The sequence below is a fragment of the Lepisosteus oculatus genome, chromosome 14 (genome assembly GCF_040954835.1).
Source record: "Lepisosteus oculatus isolate fLepOcu1 chromosome 14, fLepOcu1.hap2, whole genome shotgun sequence".
NCBI classification, from domain to species: domain Eukaryota; kingdom Metazoa; phylum Chordata; class Actinopteri; order Semionotiformes; family Lepisosteidae; genus Lepisosteus; species Lepisosteus oculatus.
Window position 1 is genome coordinate 35,327,451 of NC_090709.1, and position 22,511 is coordinate 35,349,961.

Below are 22,511 nucleotides of genomic sequence, written 5' to 3' on the forward strand. Positions count from 1 at the left end.
TGCATTCTGTTTAAATGTACAGGAGTGCTGGGTGTCCATACAAAATTCCCTCAGGAAACAACAATCTGATCTCTACAGTGTATCATGATTAGATGTTACATCAGCTACAATTGTGTTTATACTGTGTGCTTGTTGTGATGAGTATCCTACAGACAGGACTCACTACAGTCTATAACAGCACAGACTCATTTATATCTCATTTATATACACTGTGTGCTTGTGGTGATGGGTATCCTTCAAACAAGACTCAGTACAGTCTATAACAGCACAGACTCATTTATATACACTGTGTGCTTGTGGTGATGGGTATCCTACAGCCAGGACTCAGTACAGTCTATAACAGCACAGACTCATTTATATCTCATTTATATACACTGTGTGCTTGTGGTGATGGGTATCCTGCAGACAGGACTCACTACAGTCTATAACAGCACAGACTCATTTATATACTGTGTGCTTGTGGTGATAGGTATCCTACAGCTACAAACACAACACACAGGTGTCACAGGTGTGGAGGTAAACACCTTTCCTGGAGGTACAAACACTTACTTTGGTTCTGCTAACTTCATCAGGCTCATCTCCCCCTGAGAGTGAGTCCCCAGTCTCAGGTATCCAGAGTGACAGATGTGTCTGTCTCAGTATCACAGGTGGTACAAACTGTTGAATACAACTGTCTGATCTTCTAAGAGGACCTGGCTGCTGTTTTGACACCATCGTCATGATTATGGGCTCGTGATGGATCAGATGCGATGCTGCTCACTGTGTTTAGAGTCCGCTGTGACTCTCGCGCCGTGCGGACATCTGGGTTCCTCTGCTTGTTCAGGATCCCTGTTTCCTGTATTTTAGAATATTGACTTCATATCGAAGTCTTATCACACTGCTAGAGAAAGTGTGGATCATCTTGGATCAGAAGGGACAGGCAGTGAATCCGAGAGGACTCTCTTCCTGTTATGAACTCATGACTCGCACTGATACTCCTACATCCTCTCCATCTTCGGGAAGGACATCGCCGAGAACATCCTCGTCCGCGTCACGTTTGTGGACGGGAAGGACATCCTTGTCCTGGGCGACATCGAAGCCGCGGGCCTGCCCTGCCGCAAGAACCGGAAGGGCAAAGCGACGCACTTCGACTTTAACAAACACATTTAAACCAACAAAACTACAATTTCACTCAAAATGTCAGACGCCAACTGAAATTAAAGTGGCCTTCGAGATCAGTTCAGTGAGCTCAATAATAATCTTTTACACCAACAGACCCACAATTTCACCACAAACACATGGAGCTTGTGTCTGTGAAGGTGAAGTGTGAGACGATTGTGTCATCAGGAGGGAGGGCCACAGCAGTACAGCAGAGAGAGCCATCACTGTTACCCACATACTCTCACACCGGTCCCATGTAGAACTGCTGTATTAAACTGTCTGGTGAAGAGACGCGTCTGAGACTTCTCATGATCAGGACAGGTCACGGTAAACATGCAGAAAGTGATGGTGAATTCTCGTTTCGCCTGTGTCTTATTTACTCGTTGTCAAACATACCAGTCTGTGTTATTGTGCGTTTTGAAAAGTGGTTGTCGATTTCTTTAAATGTTTCATACAAAAATGCTATCTGGAGAGTCACTACTTAAATAGATGTTCCCATTGACTGAGGATGATTTCCCTCACGGGATCAATAAAGTATCTATCTATGTGTACAGTCATCCATCAGGACTGGTACATTTTAACATGATGGGTGAGAGGGCCACCTACAGGTGAAAGGCCACATCACAGCAGCAGTATGTGAACAATAAGACACTTTTACACCCAAAAACCACCATTTCACCACAACCCCACGAGCACAATGAGAAAAAGACACTTTTACACAATTTCACCACAACCCCCCCCAAGCTCAATGATAAAGACACTTTTACACAATTTCACCACAAACCCCCTGAGCTCAATGATAAAAACACACTTTTACACAATTTCACCTCAAACCCCCCGAGCTCAATGATAAAAACACTTTTACACAATGTTACCTCAATGATAAACAGACGCTTTTACACAATTTCACCACAAACCCCCCGAGAACAATGATAAAAAAACTTTTACACAATTTTACTGGCCAGCAGTCGGGACACTGGGATCCACACCCCTACTCTCACACACAGAGTCCAGGATCTGTATCGGCTTCAACAACAAGGCTGGGCAGCTTGTTCCCCACCCCTACCCCTCTCTGTGTACAGACCCCCTCTTAACTGCAGATGCCTGAGCGCTGATTGACCCCGACCTCCACCCCTCCCCCTTGACTGAGCCGCCCCCCCAGAGCCCGTGACTGTCTGGGGACGAGTACAGTTTCAGGACAATCTCCTCTCTTCCACCGGCTCCTCCAACGCAGACTCTCAGTCGGCTCTTCTGCAGCGTCAATCCCTCCCCAGAACAAACACAAACCACAACGCTGCTTCTCCGTCTTTATTCATCTGTTCACAGAACATACAGCGACCGGGGGCTCCCTCCCTCACGAGGAACCCCAGGCCACAGCCAGGCGGAGAAAGGAGAGCGATCCGGTGGGGTCTGGGGATTTCGGACCAAGGGGCGGTCAGTCTTAGTCCTCTGGGCGTTACTGTGGCGAAATACTCCCTCCTGTCCTGCTTTTAAGGTCGAATTTCCTTTTTTATTGAAATAAAATCTCTTTTTTTTAAAGGGGCATCTCTGCTGTTGAAATAAAGACTTAGGAAACAAACAAAGACCTTAGTCGGCTTCAGAGGAGAAACTGTCCCGTCCCCCTCCCCCACCCTGGGTATCGGCTTGTTCCCCTCTCCCACCCCTCACTCACGATGAACGCAAGAAGGTTAAAAATAAAGACGACCCGCGACCTCACAGGCGTGTCCGTGGGAGTCTGCTTGAGCGACGCAGAAACACGTCCACGCCTGGGGCGCGCCTGCCATTCCCACACAAGAGAGCAACAGGAATCGGAAGTCCAGGGCTCTGTCTCTCGCCGGGGAGCGTGGGTGGTGTTGTTTTTGTGGGGGTGGGAGAAGGGAGTGAAATTATTTCACTCGCTGTCATCGATCGATCGATTATACAACGACAAATCATGGAGAACCGTTCCAGTTCCTCACGGTGAAGGAAGAGTAGCACCACCTCTGCTCTCACTGAAATACTCTCCATCAATAAGACGTACGAGTCTCTCCGTCAATAAGATAGATAAATAAATAAGCCACGCAGGAAATCAATCAATAAACAAACAGAGCGATAAGGCGCCACGGGCGTCTCTGCCCACGAGTCCCGGACTCCCCTCTCCGGGCGGCAGCGCCGGTTCGGACCCGGGCTCCTCAGAGGCATAGATCTGGAGACACAGCGCGGCCACCAGCAGCAGGAGCCGCGGGGCTCGGCCGCCGAGGGGCGCTTCTGCACCTGGGGGAGAGAGAGAGAGGTCAGTGAGTCATGCTCGCTGGGGTTCGGGCTGGATGATATTAATAATAATAATACACTTCTATAGCTCTTTCCTGGACACTCCACTCAGAGCTCTTTACAGGTCATGGGGATCCCACTACCGCCACCAGTGTGCAGCTCTTGACAGGTCATGGGGATCCCACTAATAATACTACTAATACTACTAACACTAATAACACTATTACTACTGCTGATAACACTAATAATACTACTAATACTACTAACACTAATAACACTATTACTACTGCTGATAACACTAATAATACTACTAATACAACTAACACTAATAACACTATTACTACTGCTGACAACACTAATAACACTACTGATAACAATAGTACTAACACTAACACTAATAATTCTACTGATAACAATAATAATACTAATAATAGACTCCCCTCTCCGGGCGGCAGCGGTACGGGTCTGAGCTCGGGTTCGGGTCCGGCTGGCCGGTATGGGTATCGGTATCGGGCCGGACTCGAGGGCCTCTCCCGTCACGGTCGGACTCCACCCAGAAGGGGGGCGGTTATTGGTCACAGGTCACAGGTCGGAGCTGGAGCGGTGTGGGTGGGGGCGGCAACAGCAGCCCCAGCCCTCCCTCCTGCCCCACCTGCCCCTGCCCCTCGGGGGGGCAGCTGGCACCGGGCAGTGCCGGTTCGCAGCCGGGCTCCTCGGAGGCGTAGATCTGGAGACACAGCGTGGCCAACAGCAGCAGGAGCAGCCGCTGAGCGGAGCCGCGGGGCTCGGCCGCCGGGGGGCGCTTCTTTACCTGGGGGAGAGAGAAGTCAGGGTCAGGGGGTCACGCTCGCTGGGGTTCGAGCTGCATGATATTAATAATAACTCCTTACACTACTATAGCTCTTTACAGGTCCTGGGGATCCCACTACCGCCACCAGTGTGCAGCTCTTTACAGGTCCTGGGGATCCCACTACCACCACCAGTGTGCAGCCCCACCTGGATGACGCCCCAGTCCTCTCCCCACACACCAGCTCTCAGTGGGGAGGAGAGCAGAGTGATGAAGCCAATTCATAGATGGGGATTATTAGGAGGCCATGACTGGTAAGGGCCAATGGGAAATTTGGCCAGGACACCAGGGTGACACCCCTAATCTTCTCAAGAGATACCCTGGGATTGTTAATGACCACAGAGAGTCAGGACCTCGGTTTGACGTCTCATCCGCAGGACGGCGCCCGTTTACAGTCCAGTGTCCCCGTCACTATATTGGGGCATCAGGACCCACACAGAGCGCAGGGTGAGAGCGCCCCCTGCTGGCCCCACTCACACCTCTCCCAGCAGCAGCCTCAGTGTTTTCCCAGCAGTCTCCCCTCCAGGTACTGGCCAGGCTCACACCTGCTGGGCTCCAGTGGGGCTGTTTCAGTGTCACACTTCAAAAAGAACATTGAAAAGCAGGCAGGAGACACCTGCACCCACACAGTCGAGACGCGCCGAGCCGGTACTACAACTGACAACAATAGTACTACTACTAACACTACTAATACTACTGATAACACTAATAATACTAATAATACTAATAATACGACTGCTACTACTACTACTACTGCTGACAGCGCTAATAATACAACTAATACTACTACTGCTAATACTAATACTACTAATAATAACACTAACAATACTAATACTACTGATAACAATGATAATAGTAATAACACTACTAATAATACTACTAAGACCAGTAACAATCTCCTTCACACAAGAACTGCACACACGGTGTACAAATCAGCTGACTGGAGAGTAATTTCCGACGGTGATAAACACAAGGAATAGAACTGACCTTGTTGGTTTCTCTAAAAACACTACAAGTCCTGTCAAAGACAGGATATGCTCCACTAGAATTGTTGTCTCTGACCGGTGAGAAATTTCGTTTGTTGTGCGAAGGACTCAGCAAGAAGAGATGTGTCAATTCAGGTGCAGTTGTTTATCGTGAGGGAAAGCACAGATAATATGGGCTTTAATGAATTAACAGTGAAAGTGTAGCAGGGGACCTCGTATGGACTGCGGTTGTGTCTAGTCTTTGTTATTTGCATTTAAAGATTTTGCTTGTCTCTTGCAAACAAAATCTAAGCTAAGACTTTTACATGAAACATAATGCAGGAGCAGCTGCAGCCTAGGTAGACGTGCCGAAAACCACGTTACGTTGTTATTATTTACTTTATTATTTATTATTTCTCACTGAACACTAGCGCCCCTCTATGATCACAGACTCGACACACTACTGTCCCACTGTGATCACACACCGGACACTGTCTGTCTGTCTCTCTCTCTCTCAGTGCAGTTTTTATGTACTGGAGTGTCCAGTCAGTGTGTCTGTATGAACCCCTCTCTCTCTCAGTGCAGTGTTCATGTACTGGAGTGTCCAGTCAGTGTGTCTGTATGAACCCCTCTCTCTCTCTGTGTTAATATGAGATGTGTCTCTCTCTCCAGCTACACCTCTCTGATCTCCATGGCCTGCCAGATCTCCTCCGGGATGAAGTTCCTGGCCTCCCTGAACTTTGTGCACCGGGACCTGGCGACCCGGAACTGCCTGGTGGGGGAGGGCGGCGCCATCAAGATCGCCGACTTCGGCATGAGCCGCAACCTGTACGCCGGTGACTACTACCGCATCCAGGGCCGCGCGGTGCTGCCCATCCACTGGATGGCCTGGGAGTGCATCCTCACGGTACGTCTCCTGTCGGGGTCCCCCACGCCCCCGGACTGGGGTCACAGCTGCTCTCTGCTCTCTCCTGTCCTGCAGGCTAACCTGTCTCTCTCCTCTCTCCTGTCCTGTAGACTGACCCGTCTCTCTCCTGTCTCCTGTCCTGCAGGCTGACCCATCCTCTCTCTCTCCTCTCTCTCCTGTCCCCAGGTGTACCTGTCCCGGCCGGAGGTGTGTCCGCAGGGCCTGTACGAGCTGATGCTGAGCTGCTGGAGCCGGGAGTCCAGGGAGCGGCCGTCCTTCCCAGCAATCCAGCGCTTCCTGCTGGAGGACGCCATGAACATGGTGTAGCAGGAGCGGCTCCGGCCTGCGGACTCTCGCGGGGCAGGATGTCCTCTGTGGGCTCGGAGGGCGGCGGCTCTGAGGGCTGAGCCTCTTGTGCGCCCCCTGGTGGCGTTGAGACAGACAGCCTCTGAGGAAGAGGAAGGACACTAGGGGGGTGGGGGAGGCTGGTACTTCTGTATTCCTTTTACTTCTCGTTTTTCGGGGTTCCTGGGGTGGCGGTGTTTGGAGGGGGGGGTGTGTGGCGGAGTTCAGGGGTCTGCTGGTTCGGTCTCCTTCCTACAAGGGCCCCCCCGAGAGGAAACGCTCTCTTGCTGCTGCGTGCTGGGGTGTGGGAGAGGGGTCTGTCTGCTGTTTGCTTTGCAGTCTTGCACATTTCCAGGCCCACTTCACCAGCAGCCTGGGGCTTCGCTCGAATCTGCTCCGGTACTTTGCCCCTGAGATCGATTGCTCACGATCGACTCACTGGGACTGGCCCTGGTCAGTATCTCCATGTGATCGATTGCTCACGATCGACTCACTGGGACTGGCCCCGGTCAGTATCTCCATGTGATCGATTGCTCACGATCGACTCACTGGGACTGGCCCTGGTCAGTATCTCCATGTGATCGATTGATCACGATCAATTCGCTGTGACTGGCCCTGGTCAGTATCTCCATGTGATCAATCACTCCTGATCCATTCGCTGTGACTGGCCCTGGTCAGTATCTCCATGTGATCGATTGCTCATGATCAATTCGCTGTGACTGGCCCTGGTCAGTATCTCCATATGATCAATCACTCCTGATCCATTCGCTGGGACTGGCCCTGGTCAGTATCTCCATGTGATCGATCACTCCTGATCCATTCGCTGGGACTGGCCCTGGTCAGTATCTCCATGTGATCGATTGCTCATGATCAATTCGCTGTGACTGGCCCTGGTCAGTATCTCCATATGATCAATCACTCCTGATCCATTCGCTGTAACTGGCCCAGGTCAGTACACTGTCCAGTCCTGTTAGACCAGGAGGACAGCTGTTCTGGTGGTTCAGGTCCAGTCTAGCTGGTCCATCGGTTCAGGTCCGGTCCTGTTAGACCAGGAGGACAGTTTTGGGGTACCGGCTCCTCGTCTCTGGACAGGAGTGTGCAGGAGAGACGCGTCAAACACCGTCCACAGGGGGCGCCGCTGTGCTGTATCGCACCTCCAGCTACAGGGGGCGCTGCTGTACAGAGCAGGACAGGAGCAGGTGGAGTCAGTCCAGGGTGTTCTGGGGGACGGGGGGCTCGGCCGGACAGCTTTGAGGTTTAGGGGTGAGGGCGGCGGGGCAGGGGTGTGAATACTACCCCAGGGGCGTGGACGCTGTAGGTTCTGCTGTCGTGACACACTGGATGTCTTTGTGTTTTTTCCTTCTTCTTCGCCGACTACTAATGTTGTACATAGCGTACGGGACAGATTGTTACACTAATATATGGACACGTTGGTGCGTTCCCCGTCTGCGGTCCTCGCGCTGCCTCTGGGCGGCGCTGGCGTGTCGAAGGCTCTCGGGTTCGTCTGGTTCTTGTCGTGAATCTTTTTGTAGAAGTTTTAATAAAGTAACATTTTCAGATAACTGGGTGTCCTGTTCTGCTTTCTGCATCCCGAGTGATCGACTGCCCCTGCTGCTGACTGGAAGTCATCAGTTAAAGGGTATCGGCTTCAACAACAGGGCTGTGCGGCTTGTTCCCCCCTCCCACCCCTCTCTGTGTACAGCAGTGCCTCCGGTATCAGCTTCAACACTGGCTGGGTACAGAGAAGGGAGACCTGGCGAGGAGCGTGGCTCCGATCCTATCCTTGATCCGATCATGGCTCGAATTCCTGTAATTTATGAGAGCACAATCACAAAGCGTCTAAAACTGTACAACTCCAAGGTTCAGAAAACGTTTTTACAGAAACTATCCAGACAGTTTGGGGTCATGCGTTCGTTTGATCCAGCTGGGGATTCTGTATGACCCTGACAGAGACACACTGATTCCAGGTGAGAGATTCACACTGAGGTGACCTGTCTCCAGCTGTATGACCCTGACAGACACACTGATTCCAGGTGAGAGATTCACACTGAGGTGACCTGTCTCCAGCTGTATGACCCTGACAGAGACACTGATTCCAGGTGAGAGACTCACACTGAGGTGATCTGTCTCCAGCCGTATGACCCTGACAGAGACACTGATTCCAGGTGAGAGACTCACACTGAGGTGACCTGTCTCCAGCTGTACGACCCTGACAGAGACACTGATTCCAGGTGAGAGACTCACACTGAGGTGACCTGTCTCCAGCTGTATGACCCTGACAGACACACTGATTCCAGGTGAGAGACTCACACCGAGGTGACCTGTCTCCAGCTGTATGACCCTGACAGACACACTGATTCCAGGTGAGAGATTCACACTGAGGTGACCTGTCTCCAGCTGTATGACCCTGACAGACACACCGATTCCAGGTGAGAGGTTCACACTGAGGTGACCTGTCTTTCACCTCTATGACAGATTCCAGGTGAGAGCCATACTGAGCTGAGCTGTATGGACCCTCTTTAGATTCTGATCTGATGCAAGTTCGATGTAAGTTTTCTCTACACATCAAAGACGCAGCTCCTTCGACGTCTGCCTCTCCACACTGTAGATCGCTACTGAATCCTATTGGTTGCCATGCTGCCTGATAGTCTGGCTCCTTCCTAGGACTTGTGCTCCTCCTGCGTCATCAGGCACTGTACACCCACGTTCACAGTCCTTGGTGTTCCCAGGGACAGAGTGTCATTGATAAGATTCCTCCCTGGCTTCCAGTCATACCCATCTGGTTCCAGTCTGGTGGCGTGTAGTCCCCATAGCGTTAACCCACAGTGGACACTCCGTCTGGCTCCAGTCTGGTGCAGTGTCGTCCCCTAGCGTTAACCCACAGTGGAAACTGCATCTGGCTCCAGTCTGGTGTCGTGTCGTGCCCCTGGAGCAGTTGGGGTGAAGGGCCTTGCTCAGGGGCCCAACGGAGTAGGATTCCTCTGTCGGCTGCGGGATTTGAACCGGCAACCGTCCAGCCACAGGAACAGATCCTCAGCCACAGAGCCACCGCTCCGCCCCAGAAGAGTATTGACATTCCCTGACCGGGAATCGAACCCGGGCCGCGGCAGTGAGAGCGCCGAATCCTGACCACTAGACCACCAGGGACGCTACAGCGACACTTGACCGCACAGCTGAAAGATCACTCCCTGTAGCGCGACAAGCTTGCAAAGCCCCATGAACACAAGGTCTATTCATCTCTCCCACACCTCCTTGGAAAAGACGGAGAGCACGCCGTGCCCATGAAAGCCTGGCTTTACCCACTGACAAAACTGGACGCCCAGGCTGCCACAATCGTCAGGCAAGTCAGCATCGGGTTAGTTCGCCGATCGCAGCGTATTTTAGACGAAATGGATGATTATATCGCGCGGTGCCAAGATCTGATGAAAGACGCGATTGCGATCCAGTTTCCAGAGATGAACCAGAAACTCCTGCGGTTTAAAGACCTGTGCGTGGAGTACAAGCTGGTCTTTCAGAGATCTCTGGCCAGGCTGCTGCCGGTCATCCGCGGAGGCGGCGAGGAAGAGGGCCGACTCGTCGACCTCCTGAGCGGGAGAGAGCGCTCCCCCTTCCGAAACACCCTGCTCGCGCAGTTCCTGGAAGACAAGGAGCGGGAGCTGAACGTGCTGAGATCTTACCTGCAGATCATGAGCGACGTCACCGTGGCCCCCTCAGGTCAGGGGACGTCAGTCGTGTTAAAGTACAGAGCGACCACTTCCTAAACTTCTCCACTTTGATAGAGCGCGGGCAGCCTTCCTTATACAGGCTGTCACTGGAACAGGAGCCCACCGATGAGCAGCATTTCCAGCGCTTCACGTTCGGCAGGAAAGTAGAAGAAGGGAACAATAAGGTCATCATCCTTCTGGGGGCCAAGGGGGCAGGGAAGACCACCCTCATCAACGCGATGATCAATTACATCCTGGGCGTGCAGTGGGAGGATCGGTTTCGATTCAAGCTGATCCACGAGGAGACCAACCGCTCGCAGGCGGAGAGTCAGACCTCCATCGTGACGTCCTACGAGCTCCACAACCAGAAGGGATTCGTCGTCCCCTACTCCCTCACGGTCATCGACACCCCGGGGTTCGGAGACACGCGGGGACTCTCTCGGGACAAGCTGATCACAGAGCAGGTGAAGCGCTTCTTTACCAGCCCCGGCAGCATGGACCACATCGACGCCGTGTGCTTCGTGGTTCAGGCGTCTCTGGCGCGGCTGACCTCCATCCAGCAGTACGTCTTCGACTCCATCCTCTCCATCTTCGGGAAGGACATCGCCGAGAACACCCTCGTCCTCGTCACGTTTGTGGACGGGAAGGACATCCCCGTCCTGGGCGCCATCGAAGCCGCGGACCTACCTGCTGCAAGAACCGGAAGGGCAAAGCGACGCACTTCGAATTTAACAACTCCGCCCTTTACACACAAAACGAGAGGCCCGACACCGATCCCAAAAGGGAGGGCTCCGGGAGCGACAACGAGGAAGAGGACGACAACAAGCTAGAGAAAATTGTCTGGACGAACAACATGAAGCAGCTGAAGAGGTTTTTCCAAACGTTGGAGGAGACGGAGGGGAAGGACTTGGCGCTGACGAAGAAAGTCCTGGAGGAGCACGAGAGGCTGGAGACGGCGATGGCGAGGCTGCTGCCTCAGATCTAGGCCGGGGTGGCGAAGCTGAGCGAAATGAAGATCAGGGCATGTCTGGAAAACGAGCAGGCCAACATGGAGCAGAACAAGAAGTTCGAGACTGAGATCGAGGAGCTGGTCCCGAAACGGAAGAACACCAAGCATCTCTCAATAAACTGCAACAACTGTCTGGTTTCGTGCCATTCAGGATGTTTCCTTCCCAATCTCTGCGCCGTCATGGATGACGCTGGATTCTGTGTGATCTGTCCAGGTAACTGCCACTACTCCACTCACATATCCGAGATGACGATGTGGGAGGTTTCGGCAGAGGAGAAGCAGCGGGACGTGCTGACAACTCTGCACGACTCCGTCCAGTACGGCGCCGGCAAGATCGTGAGGTATCGGGTATCTGAGATGACGATGTGGGAGTACGAAGTGGTCAAGGTCATGAAAACAGTCAAAGAACTCAAGGACAACTTCGTTAAGGCTTCCGGCAAATTCATGTCGATGAAGGAGATGCTCGAGAAAATCGAAATGGACTTCAAGACGATCGAGGACCAGATCATGCAGCTGATCAGGCTGTCCTCCAACTGCCTGGAGGAGATCGCCCTGAAGCCCAACGCTCTGTCCACGGCCGTCTACATCGAGCTGCTCATCCGCAAAGAGGAAGAGGAGGCCCGCATCGCCGAGCTGCGCAAGATGAAACGGCACGCCGAGATCCTCGCCAAGATCGCCAACAACGAGAAACTGCTGCCGGAGGAGCGCAGGATCGTGAGGGAGAGAAACCAGAGGCTGAGGAAAATCGCTCAAGACATCAAACTGGCGAGCTCCGCGGTGAGAGCCTGGACTGCAGGACAGTGAACACGTTCCACACCGCCCGAGAACTCCTGCAGGACACTGAACACGTTCCACACCTGCTGAGAACTCCTGCAGGAAACTCCATCTTGCGTTAAATCTCGAGTAAACCAAAACACAGAATAATGTTCGGGTTTTGTAAAATAACTGTTCCTAATAGTTCAACTGAAATAAAATAATAACTTAGTTCTACTTAATCACTTAGTTTTAAAATCTACAAATATAATTTTAAATTCTCTAAATTCAAAGCTTTCCTTTCACCAGACCTCCAGCCAGACTGATGTTGGCCTCTCTCTCAGGCTGTCGGGATAAAGCTGCCTTTCAAATCAATCGGCATCCTGCTGCGACAGATGATTTCATGTCCACAGGGGAAAGTGTGGTTATAGATTATAAAGACCGCAGGACACCTCAGGGTTTGCAGACAACGGTCAGACGAGAGAAGGCAGCACTGCCTTTCCTAACCACATCTCCTTAGCAGAAGATCTGAACACAGATCAAACGCTTCTAAGGAACAGCCGCTTCAAGAACAGTTCTCAACACGTCAGTGTGAATTTCAAATTACATTTCAATGTTTTTTGTCTGGCGTCTGTACTTGGTAGATCCATACGCCGGTGAAAAATGAAAAATACCTTTCCTCTGAGTGACCTGTCGTGCTCTATTTCTGGGTGACCTTGGACCATCCATCTCTAACGAACGGTGTTGACTTCTGACGATTCTTGTGCACTCTCTCTCACCTGTATATAAAAGTACACTTCCCCTGGAGTGAAACACACCTCCGAAATAAGTGTTTATAAAACTTTCATTTCTCTTTACCTGAACTCAAATAAAGAACACGTCATCATAAAGAGCTTCAGCACAGCGTATTTCCTGTCACTTATTTTTATACCCTATTACTGTATTTGAGGTGTCATCTGAACCGAAGCAAACCTCGAAAACATGTTTTTACGACATTGTTTGTCGATTTTAGCAGTGGTGATGCAAACCTCCAATATAGACTGTTTGAAAACGTCGTCTCTGTTCAGCTGAAGTGCAGCAAATGTGTGAATCCCGGTTTTTAGTTCATTTATTGATCAAACTGTTTCTATCAGCCCTGGATCTAACATGAGCTGCAGCGAAACTGGAGCCACTTCGACACACCGGTATCCTACAATTTCATTAAAAAAACACTTGATATTTACTTCAGCAGGAGGAAATACAAATATCAACTAAACAAGCCAGCTAGTCAAAGAAACAGCACATTTATACCAACAAAACTACAATTTCACTCAAAATGTCAGACGCCGACTGAAATTAGTCGCCTTCGAGATCAGTTCAACAAGCCCAATAATAAAGACACTTTCACACAAACAGACCCCCAATTTCACCACAAACACATGGAGCTTGTGTCTGTGAAGGTGGAGTGTGAGACGATTCTGTCATCAGGAGGGAGGGCCACAGCAGTACAGCAGAGAGAGCCATCACTGTTACCCACATACTCTCACACCGGTCCCATGTAGAACTGCTGTATTAAACTGTCTGGTGAAGAGACGCGTCTGAGACTTCTCATGATCAGGACAGGTCACGGTAAACATGCAGAAAGTGATGGTGAATTCTCGTTTCGCCTTTCTCTTATTTACTCGTTGTCAAACATGCCAGTCTGTGTTATTGTGCGTTTTGAAAAGTGGTTGTCGATTTCTTTAAATGTTTCATACAAAAATGCTATTTGGAGAGTAACTAATTAGATATTCCCCTTGACTGAGGATGTGTACAGTCATCCATCAGGACTGGTACATTTAAAAATGACTGGAGAGAGCGCCACCTACAGGCGAAAGGCCACATCACAGCAGCAACGTGTGAACAATAAGACTATTACACCCAAAAACCACAATATCTCCACAACCCCATAAGCACAATGATAAAGAGACTTTTACACAATTTCACCACAAACCCCCCAAGAACAATGATAAACAGACACTTTTACACAATTTTACCACAACCACCTCGAGCTCAATGATAAAAAGACACTTTTACAGAATTTCACCACAAACCCCTCGAGCACAATGATAAAAATACACTTTTACAAAATTTCACCACAAACACCCCGAGCTCAATGATAAAAAGTATTTTACACAATTTTACCTCAATGATAAACAGCCACTTTTACACAATTTCACCACAAACCCCCCGAACACAATAATAAAAAGACACTTTTACACAATTTGACCTCAAACACCCCAAAGCTCAATGATAAAGACACTTTTACACAATTTGACCACAACCCCATCGAGCACAATGATAAAAATATAATTTTACCTCAATGATAGACACTTTTACACAATTTCACCACAAACCACCCAACCTCAATGATAAAAACACACTTGTACAAAATGATAAAAAGACTTTTACACAACTTTATCACAAACCCCCCGAGCACGATGATAAACTTTTACACAATTTTACCTCAAACACCCCGAGCTCAACGATGAAGACACTTTTACACAATTTCACCACAAAGCCCCCGAGCTCAATGATAAAAATACACTTTTACACAATTTCACCACAAAGCCCCCGAGCTCAATGATAAAAATACACTTTTACACAATTTCACCACAAAGCCCCCGAGCTCAATGATAAAAATACACTTTTACACAATTTCACCACAAACCCGCCAGCTCAATGATAAAAAGACACTTTTGACACAATTGTACCTCAAACCCTCCCAGCACAATGATAAACCGACACTTTTGACACAATTTTACCTCAAACCCGTCGAGCTCAATGATAAACAGACACTTTTGACACAATTTTACCTGAAACCCGTCGAGCTCAATGATAAACAGACACTTTTGACACAATTTTACCTGAAACCCGTCGAGCTCAATGATAAACAGACACTTTTGACACAATTTTACCTCAAACCCGTCGAGCTCAATGATAAAGACACACTTTTACACAATTTCACCACAGACATTTTCTCACTCCTATGACTGTTTTCTCATCAGCCTGAGGACTGAACGATTTCAATGAAGAAACGGAGGGACAAGTCGCCACTCACCGCCACAGCCCGGGAAACATCTTCCGTCTCCAACACGAACAGCAAACGTCCTCTCGGTGCGCAGAAACGTCCAGAAACGCGTTGACTTTGGACTCAGTCAAGTTTAACAGGTGTATAAACGTGCTGAAGAGCCCCAGACTGGCGAAAACTCTGTCAGACCGATTATACTGACGCAGTATTATATTATAATAGCGTTACAATACTGATATCATATGATATTGATTACCCTGACGCAAACGCACACTTTTCCACTCCTTTGACGCCGATATCTACGTCCGTGAAGAACAAACTGCTGCTCTAGACGACATTATATTTAAAAAACTCAAGAATTGAGTAATAGAAACGTGTTCAAACCGCGGTTGACCTGTGGCTTCAGCTCGGCGACGCAGAGACACGGCGTCCATGAGGGCGGGAAAGAAGAAAGCTTGTATATTCTAATAAAAAGCTGACTAAAACCAATTATTAATGATAAAATAAGGTCAAACTCGGGAAACCGCGGCGGGGCAGGAGCCCTCACGGCGGGAAAGGCGGGAAGCGCGACCGTTAGGAATTCAAACTTCAAACGAGACGCGCACCTGCCCCGAGTTCTCGCAGGGACCGCCCCCCTGTCCCCTCTCAGCCAATGGGCTTCCACTACGGTGGAGTGACGTCCCGCCTCAGCCCTCTCCTCCAATGGGCTTAAGGGACACTCGAGTGACGCTCTCGGGAGCCCTCCTCCCCGGGCAGGGCTGTTATAAGCCCTCTGAGTGACTGACCCAGGGTTCACAAGCTGCCCAGGAGGCTCTACTGTACACAGAGAGGGGTGGGAGGGGGGAACAAGCCGATACCCTGGCTCCTCTCAGGAAACTGCTGATGAAGCCGGGATCAATTAACGACCGACTAATTAACGAGCGAGTTGAACCCCGTGGGTGTCATTCCCAGCATGGCCCAGCAGCAGGGTGAAGGGCTGCAGGTGACGGCACCCCATATCCCCCCTCAGTAAAATTACACCTGACCCCCCCCCCCCCTACTGTGTGCGCTTTCAGGAACAGTGACCCGGTTCTGACCCGGTTTAAATCTGGCCGATCCAGCTCGTGGCTCCCTGGTTTGGTACCGACAGAGTGGACCGGGTCGAGACAGCAGGACCGTCAAGCTGCGCTGTTGATCTCAAACCGTCAGGAAGGATAGCAGTCATTTCACACAGACACCAGTACCAGCGACCCCCAGCAGGAACACGCAGACTCCACACACACAGACACCAGCACCAGCAACCCCCAGCAGGAACACACAGACTCCACACACACAGACACCAGCACCAGCGACCCCCAGCAGGAACACGCAGACTCCACACACACAGACACCAGCGCCAGCAACCCACAGCAGGAACACGCAGACTCCACACACACAGACACCAGCGACCCCCAGCAGGAGCAAGCAGACTCCACACACACAGACACCAGCACCAGCGACCCACAGCAGGAACACGCAGACTCCACACACACAGACACCAGCACCAGCGACCCCCAGCAGGAACACACAGACTCCACACACACAGACACCAGCGCCGGCGACCCCCAGCAGGAACACACAGACTCCACACACAGACACCAGCACCAGCAACCCCCAGCAGGAACACGCAGACTCCACACACACAGACACCAGCGCCGGCGACCCCCAGCAGGAACACACAGACTCCACACACACAGACACCAGCACCAGCGACCCCCAGCAGGAACACGCAGACTCCACACACACAGACACCAGCACCAGCAACCCACAGCAGGAACACGCAGACTCCACACACACAGACACCAGCGCCAGCAACCCACAGCAGGAACACGCAGACTCCACACACACAGACACCAGCACCAGCAACCCACAGCAGGAACACGCAGACTCCACACACACAGACACCAGCACCAGCGACCCCCAGCAGGAACACGCAGACTCCACACACACAGACACCAGCGACCCCCAGCAGGAACAAGCAGACTCCACACACACAGACACCAGCACCAGCGACCCACAGCAGGAACACGCAGACTCCACACACACAGACACCAGCACCAGCGACCCACAGCAGGAACACGCAGACTCCACACACACAGACACCAGCGCCGGCGACCCCCAGCAGGAACACACAGACTCCACACACACAGACACCAGCGCCAGCGACCCCCAGCAGGAACACGCAGACTCCACACACAGACACCAGCGACCCCCCAGCAGGAACACGTAGACTCCACACACACAGACACCAGTATGACCCACAGCAGGAACACGCAGACTCCACACACACAGACACCAGCACCAGCGACCCCCAGCAGGAACACACAGACTCCACACACACAGACACCAGCGACCCACAGCAGGAACACGCAGACTCCACACACACAGACACCAGCGACCCCCAGCAGGAACACGCAGACTCCACACTCGCTCCTCCAACGCAGTTTCACTCGTTTGTCCTCACCGCTCGGCTCAGGGGACAAGTGAGGACAGATTCAGGGAAAGAGCAGCACCGACAGTGAGTCGCTGGGGAAAAGAGAGACTCTTTCTCTGAGGAGCAGGGCGGTATTGGCTTCGACCTGCTCGCTGGAGGTGCTGTGGTTCCAGTTTGCGATGTGATGAGAACAGAGATTCGTCCAGCAGCTTCAGGACTCAACCTAAAAAGTGACTTTTTAGCTGATGTGACAGAGGACCAGCCTAGAGGACCAGGTATTGAAGAGAAACAGGAACGTGTGTTTTTACCTCCTTCCAGCTGAAGTACAGCAGTAGAAACCTACTGTTCGCGTCTTTAGAATGATACAGAAACGCTGTTGGAAAACAAAGGTGATTACGAGAGAAGTAGTTGAATAAAAATCGGAATCAAGCCCTGCAGGACTAAAGGGATCCTGCCTGTTGTAACAGAGCTGACTGACAGGAGCTGGTATTTCATACCAGACTGGGAGGATTATACTGGGGAGAATAACAGACAGTCAGGAGATCAAATATTGTAGGGTTACACGTTACAGGACTCCCGTCTCCTGTGGAGACACACCTGTGGGGTCGTGTCAGGGCAGAAGTCCCACATTGTAAACCAGTGTAAACTGGGACTGGGACCAACCCGGATCAAGACCAGACCTGAGAGCTTCAGGACTCTCTCCCACTGGTGTCCTTTTCTCTCTCTCTGTCCTGTGTCCTAACAAACCCCACTAATCCCCCGTGTGGGAAAGAGGACCTGCTCGTCCCTCCTGTCCTGTCCCGGTGTCGCCGTCACTGGGACTAGAGCAGCCGGAGAGGAGACGCACTTCCAGAACTTTCCTTCCCGCTCGGCTCTTCCCCTCCTGAGGAAAGAGCATCTTCCCACACAAACAGCCCGTTTCTCTCGGAGACGCCCGCAGCACAGGGGGCCTTTTCCCAGGACACCAGGACTCCCCTCGTCTGCGGAAACACCCGGGAAGAGCCTCCCAGCCCACAGGAGGGGAGTCCCAGTCCTTCCCGGGATTTCCAGGACAGGAGCGGCTCCTCAGCTGGGAATAAAACCGCCCCGAGAGGAGCTCGAGCGCTCGGGCTCGGAGCGTCGCTTAGCAACCGGCGCCGCAGCGGCATCCGGAGGACGAGCCGGAAGCGGGTTTTGGCGCCAGTTCTGCTCTTTGATGATCGGCTCAGGAGAATAAAGTCGATATAAAAACATAAAAGTCCATTTCTCTCCCTCCTCTGTGGAAGCCGTGTCCGCCAGGGAGTGGAAAGAAAAGAAAACGCGCCGCGGTTTCTCGCCGTTTCGGCTTTAGATCTCGAAATTATGACTTTTCTGACTCGAAATTGCGAGATATAAAGTCCCAATGACCAGAAATAAAGTCGTGATTCTGAGATTGTAAGTCGCCGTTGCGAGATATAAAGTCCCAATGACCCAGAAATAAAGTCGTGATTCTGAGATTGTAAGTCGCCGTTGCGAGATATAAAGTCCCACTGACCAGAAATAAAGTCGTGATTCTGAGATTGTAAATCGCCGTTGCGAGATATAAAGTCCCAGTTGCCGGACGAGCCGGTTCTGCTCTTTGATTATCGGCTCAGGAGAATAAAGTACACATATACACATATACATACTGTAACGCCCGGTTGTGAGGAGGAAGCGCCCCTAGGCGCTCATAGTACCGCTGGGCATGCTGGGAGTTGTAGCTAGGGAGAGTCTGAGAGTCAGCACGATGACCAGCGGCTGACCCTACCTGTGTAATAATGTCATAGTAGTTCTAGTGTCTTATAAGTGTATAGCTTGTTGTTAAGTCGTTAAGTAATTACCACCCTAAAGATGTGTACGTGTTCCGTCATGTGTGTGTATATTCTGTGGTTGATAAAGAATAAAGCCTGGTTCGTTTATCGCGTCTCCACTGGTCCTTTGTCCTGAGAAGAACCTGTAAATGCTACAATATATTCTGTTCCATACAAATACACAATGTCAGAATTATATCCAAAAGTATTCATGACACATATATATATATACACAAAGAATAGCAAAATACAAACATGATCAAAATAGAACATTATTTAAAATGAGTTTTCTTCACATGGGACACTAAGGGCAGGTTTTCAGTGAGTCGGATCTCTTACGAGGAAGAGATCAGTGTTTCAGTGGAAAGTCCTCACTCTGTGTCCAGGAAGTAGCCGGTCTTCCTCTCCTGCTGGGAAAGACTGTGTGGATCAGCGACTGACCTGCGGCAGTGTCTGTCTGTATCTCTTTGTCACTCGAATAACACTGCCTGAGCTCCTCCATCTCTATTCTGTATCTTTCTACAGTCTCTTTCAACTCCTCAGTCTCCTGTATTTCTCTACTGTCTGCAGACTGCTGGGAAAGACTGTGTGGATCAGTGACTGACCTGCGGCAGTGTCTCTGTGTCTCTCTGTCACTCCGATAAAACTGCCTGAGTTCCTCCTCTCCCTCTCCTGCTCCTGTCTCAGTGTCTTCAGCTCTCTCTCAGCTCCTCGATCTCCTGTCTGTTTCTCTCTCCTGTCTGTGGGCTGTGTGTGTCTGAGGGTTGTGTCTGTGGGCTGTGTGTGTCTGAGGGTTGTGTCTGCGGGCTGTGTGTGTTCTCTATGTGTCTGAGTGTTATGTATTCTTGAATGCCTTCAGGTTGTGTGTGAGACTGCGTTGTGACTACTGTGTGTTCTCCTGTGTGTCTGCGGGCTGTGTGTGCTCTTGTGTGTCTGCGGGCTGTGGGTGCCCTTGTGTGTCTGCAGGCTGTGTGTGCTCTTGTGTGTCTGCGGGCTGTGTGCGCTCTTGTGTGTCTGCGGGCTGTGTGTGCTCTTGTGTGTGAGTCTGTGCTGCTCTGGTTTCTCCTCCCAGTAAAGCTCCTATCTGAGCTCCTGCTGCAGCTCCTATCACTGTTCCTGCTGCTGCTCCTGTTGGGCCCCTCAGGGCTCCTGCTAGGGCCCCTATTGCTGCCCCCAGTCCGGCCCCCAGCGGCACCAGTCTTAGCTCAGAGGGGCGGGGCTGGAGTCCGGGTTCGACTGTAGGGTCTCCTTCACTCACTGCAACAGGAGGAGAGACAGGAAGGGAGGTCACAAGTGACACATTTACTACTCACTACCAAACAAGCTAGAGATCAACGATGATGAATCTAATTTCTTTATCCAGCTGATTTCTGAAAGATATAAAATGTCAACAGTACAGCAGAGCAGTCTGTACAAGACACCCACCACTCTGGGTAAAATAGACCTTCATGTGCTCAGTCCTGAAACGTACAACTGTACAACTCAGGAACAACACCAAACTTGTTAGGATATAAACTTGACCCTTTCCTCATTCTTGGTAGAAGTTGTGTTTCTCCTCCGTATAGACAGGGGCTTCTGTAACAGCTCACAGTGGGACTCTGCAGTCCATTGGTGGGACTGAAACACAGTAAAGTTTGACACCAACACCTGCTGCAACCTCTAACGAAAGAACATCATGTCTGTAAAATCACAGAACTTCAACACTGTTCTCCTGGTACAGCATCCTCACACCTGCTGTCCTCCAACATGACTGGATCAGCTGTCCTCCTGGTGTAACAGGACCGGACCTGAACCACTGGACCGGCTGTCCTCCTGGTCTAACAAGACCGGACCTGAACCACAGCTATAAGTAAAATTAGTCATTTTTGATTTGTACAAAATTAAATTAAATGTGGTATATATTTTGATGTGTACTATTGACATGTGATTTTCAGATCAAAGGGTTAAATTTGAGCAAAAGCACAGAATTTCAGCATCTGTCAGTGGAAATGATTTTCTAGACATGATTAGTCATGTAACAACAGTGTCGTCTGTTGTGTTCAACTCCCAGTGTCAGGTGAACAGAGTTAATCGTGCAAATGGCTGACAGGCGACTCTAGTTGCTCAGGTGTTTCTGTTGTACTAACTGTGAAAACGAGAGCTGTCAGACTGCAGCCTTGGTTCCAGTCTTGAGTGTCTGGGTCTGGCTGTCGAGTCAGGATGAAGACCAGAGAGCTGCCTGTGACAGAAGAGCAAGCAGCTGTGAAGATCAGAGCCCATCAAAGTCCAGGTGGCACTGTAAACGCTGGAGAGAGACCGGGCACCACAATATCAACAACACGTCATGTCTTGAAAAAGACGCGACTGGAGGAGTCAGCCATGGGAAATCAGCAGTGGTTCAAGACAGATGAGAAAACTCCTGAGAGCAGTGAGGAAACTGAGATAGCCATCAGACTGCAGACACCCTCCACAGGTCTGAGGTGAAAACACCTCCATCCAATACGCCAGAGACCTAGAGAGGAGACCTACAGGGGCAACAGTGCAAGATGCACAACTCTCATGGGCTGTTGTCAGGGAGAAGAAGTGGAAACTCCTGGGCGTTTGAGCCCCTTTGAGCTGCAGAGGAAATGACACCCAGAAACACCCGCAGACGGAGAGCCGCCGAACGTGGCTCACAGGATCATATCAGGGGTCTGGGGGCGTCGAGGAGTCGCAGAGACGTGTGACCAAGTAACTCTGATTCACTTCACTGCTGCTGACCTGAAACTGGGGGGACTGAACACAGAAAGTCTTGTCTGACAAAGTTTAACTGTGGAAATGCCGGCCGTCTGTGCTAGAGACTCACTGTGATCTCTCAATGAACACAGTACTGTGCCACTGTGATTTCTCACTTAACACTAGCGCCCCACTCTGATCACAGTACTGTCCCACTGTGACAACACACTGAATACAGTACTGTGCCACTCTGATCACACACTGAACACAGTTATGTCCCACTGTGTCTGTATGAACCCCTCTCTCTCAGTGCAGTGTTCATGTACTGGAGTGTCCAGTCAGTGTTTCTGTATGAACCCCTCTCTCTCTCAGTGCAGTGTTCATGTCCTGGAGTGTCCAGTCAGTGTTTCTGTATGAACCCCTCTCTCTCTCAGTGCAGTGTTCATGTCCTGGAGTGTCCAGTCAGTGCGTCTGTATGAACCCCTCTCTCTCTCAGTGCAGTGTTCATGTACTGGAGTGTCCAGTCACTGCGTCTGTATGAACCCCTCTCTCTCTCAGTGCAGTGTTCATGTACTGGAGTGTCCAGTC

General features: G+C 50.8%; 2 protein-coding genes and 1 non-coding gene across 3 annotated transcripts in view; 2 read left to right on the forward strand and 1 right to left on the reverse strand.

Annotated features, from left to right (window-relative positions):
* The window catches only part of LOC138243467 (GTPase IMAP family member 4-like), a 194,051-nt gene that overhangs the window by 53,865 nt on the left and 117,675 nt on the right, over positions 1–22,511 (forward strand). The window lies entirely within an intron of this gene.
* The window catches only part of LOC138243357 (epithelial discoidin domain-containing receptor 1-like), a 50,466-nt gene continuing 33,493 nt past the window's right edge, over positions 5,539–22,511 (forward strand). The window contains exons 1-2 of the mRNA XM_069198927.1: positions 5,539–5,561; positions 5,875–6,109. Of these exons, the coding sequence (XP_069055028.1) occupies positions 5,539–5,561; positions 5,875–6,109 (258 nt within the window). The remainder of the gene's footprint in view (positions 5,562–5,874; positions 6,110–22,511) is intronic.
* On the reverse strand, positions 9,530–9,601 carry trnae-cuc (transfer RNA glutamic acid (anticodon CUC)). The gene has a single exon. It is a non-coding gene; the product is annotated as a tRNA-Glu (tRNA).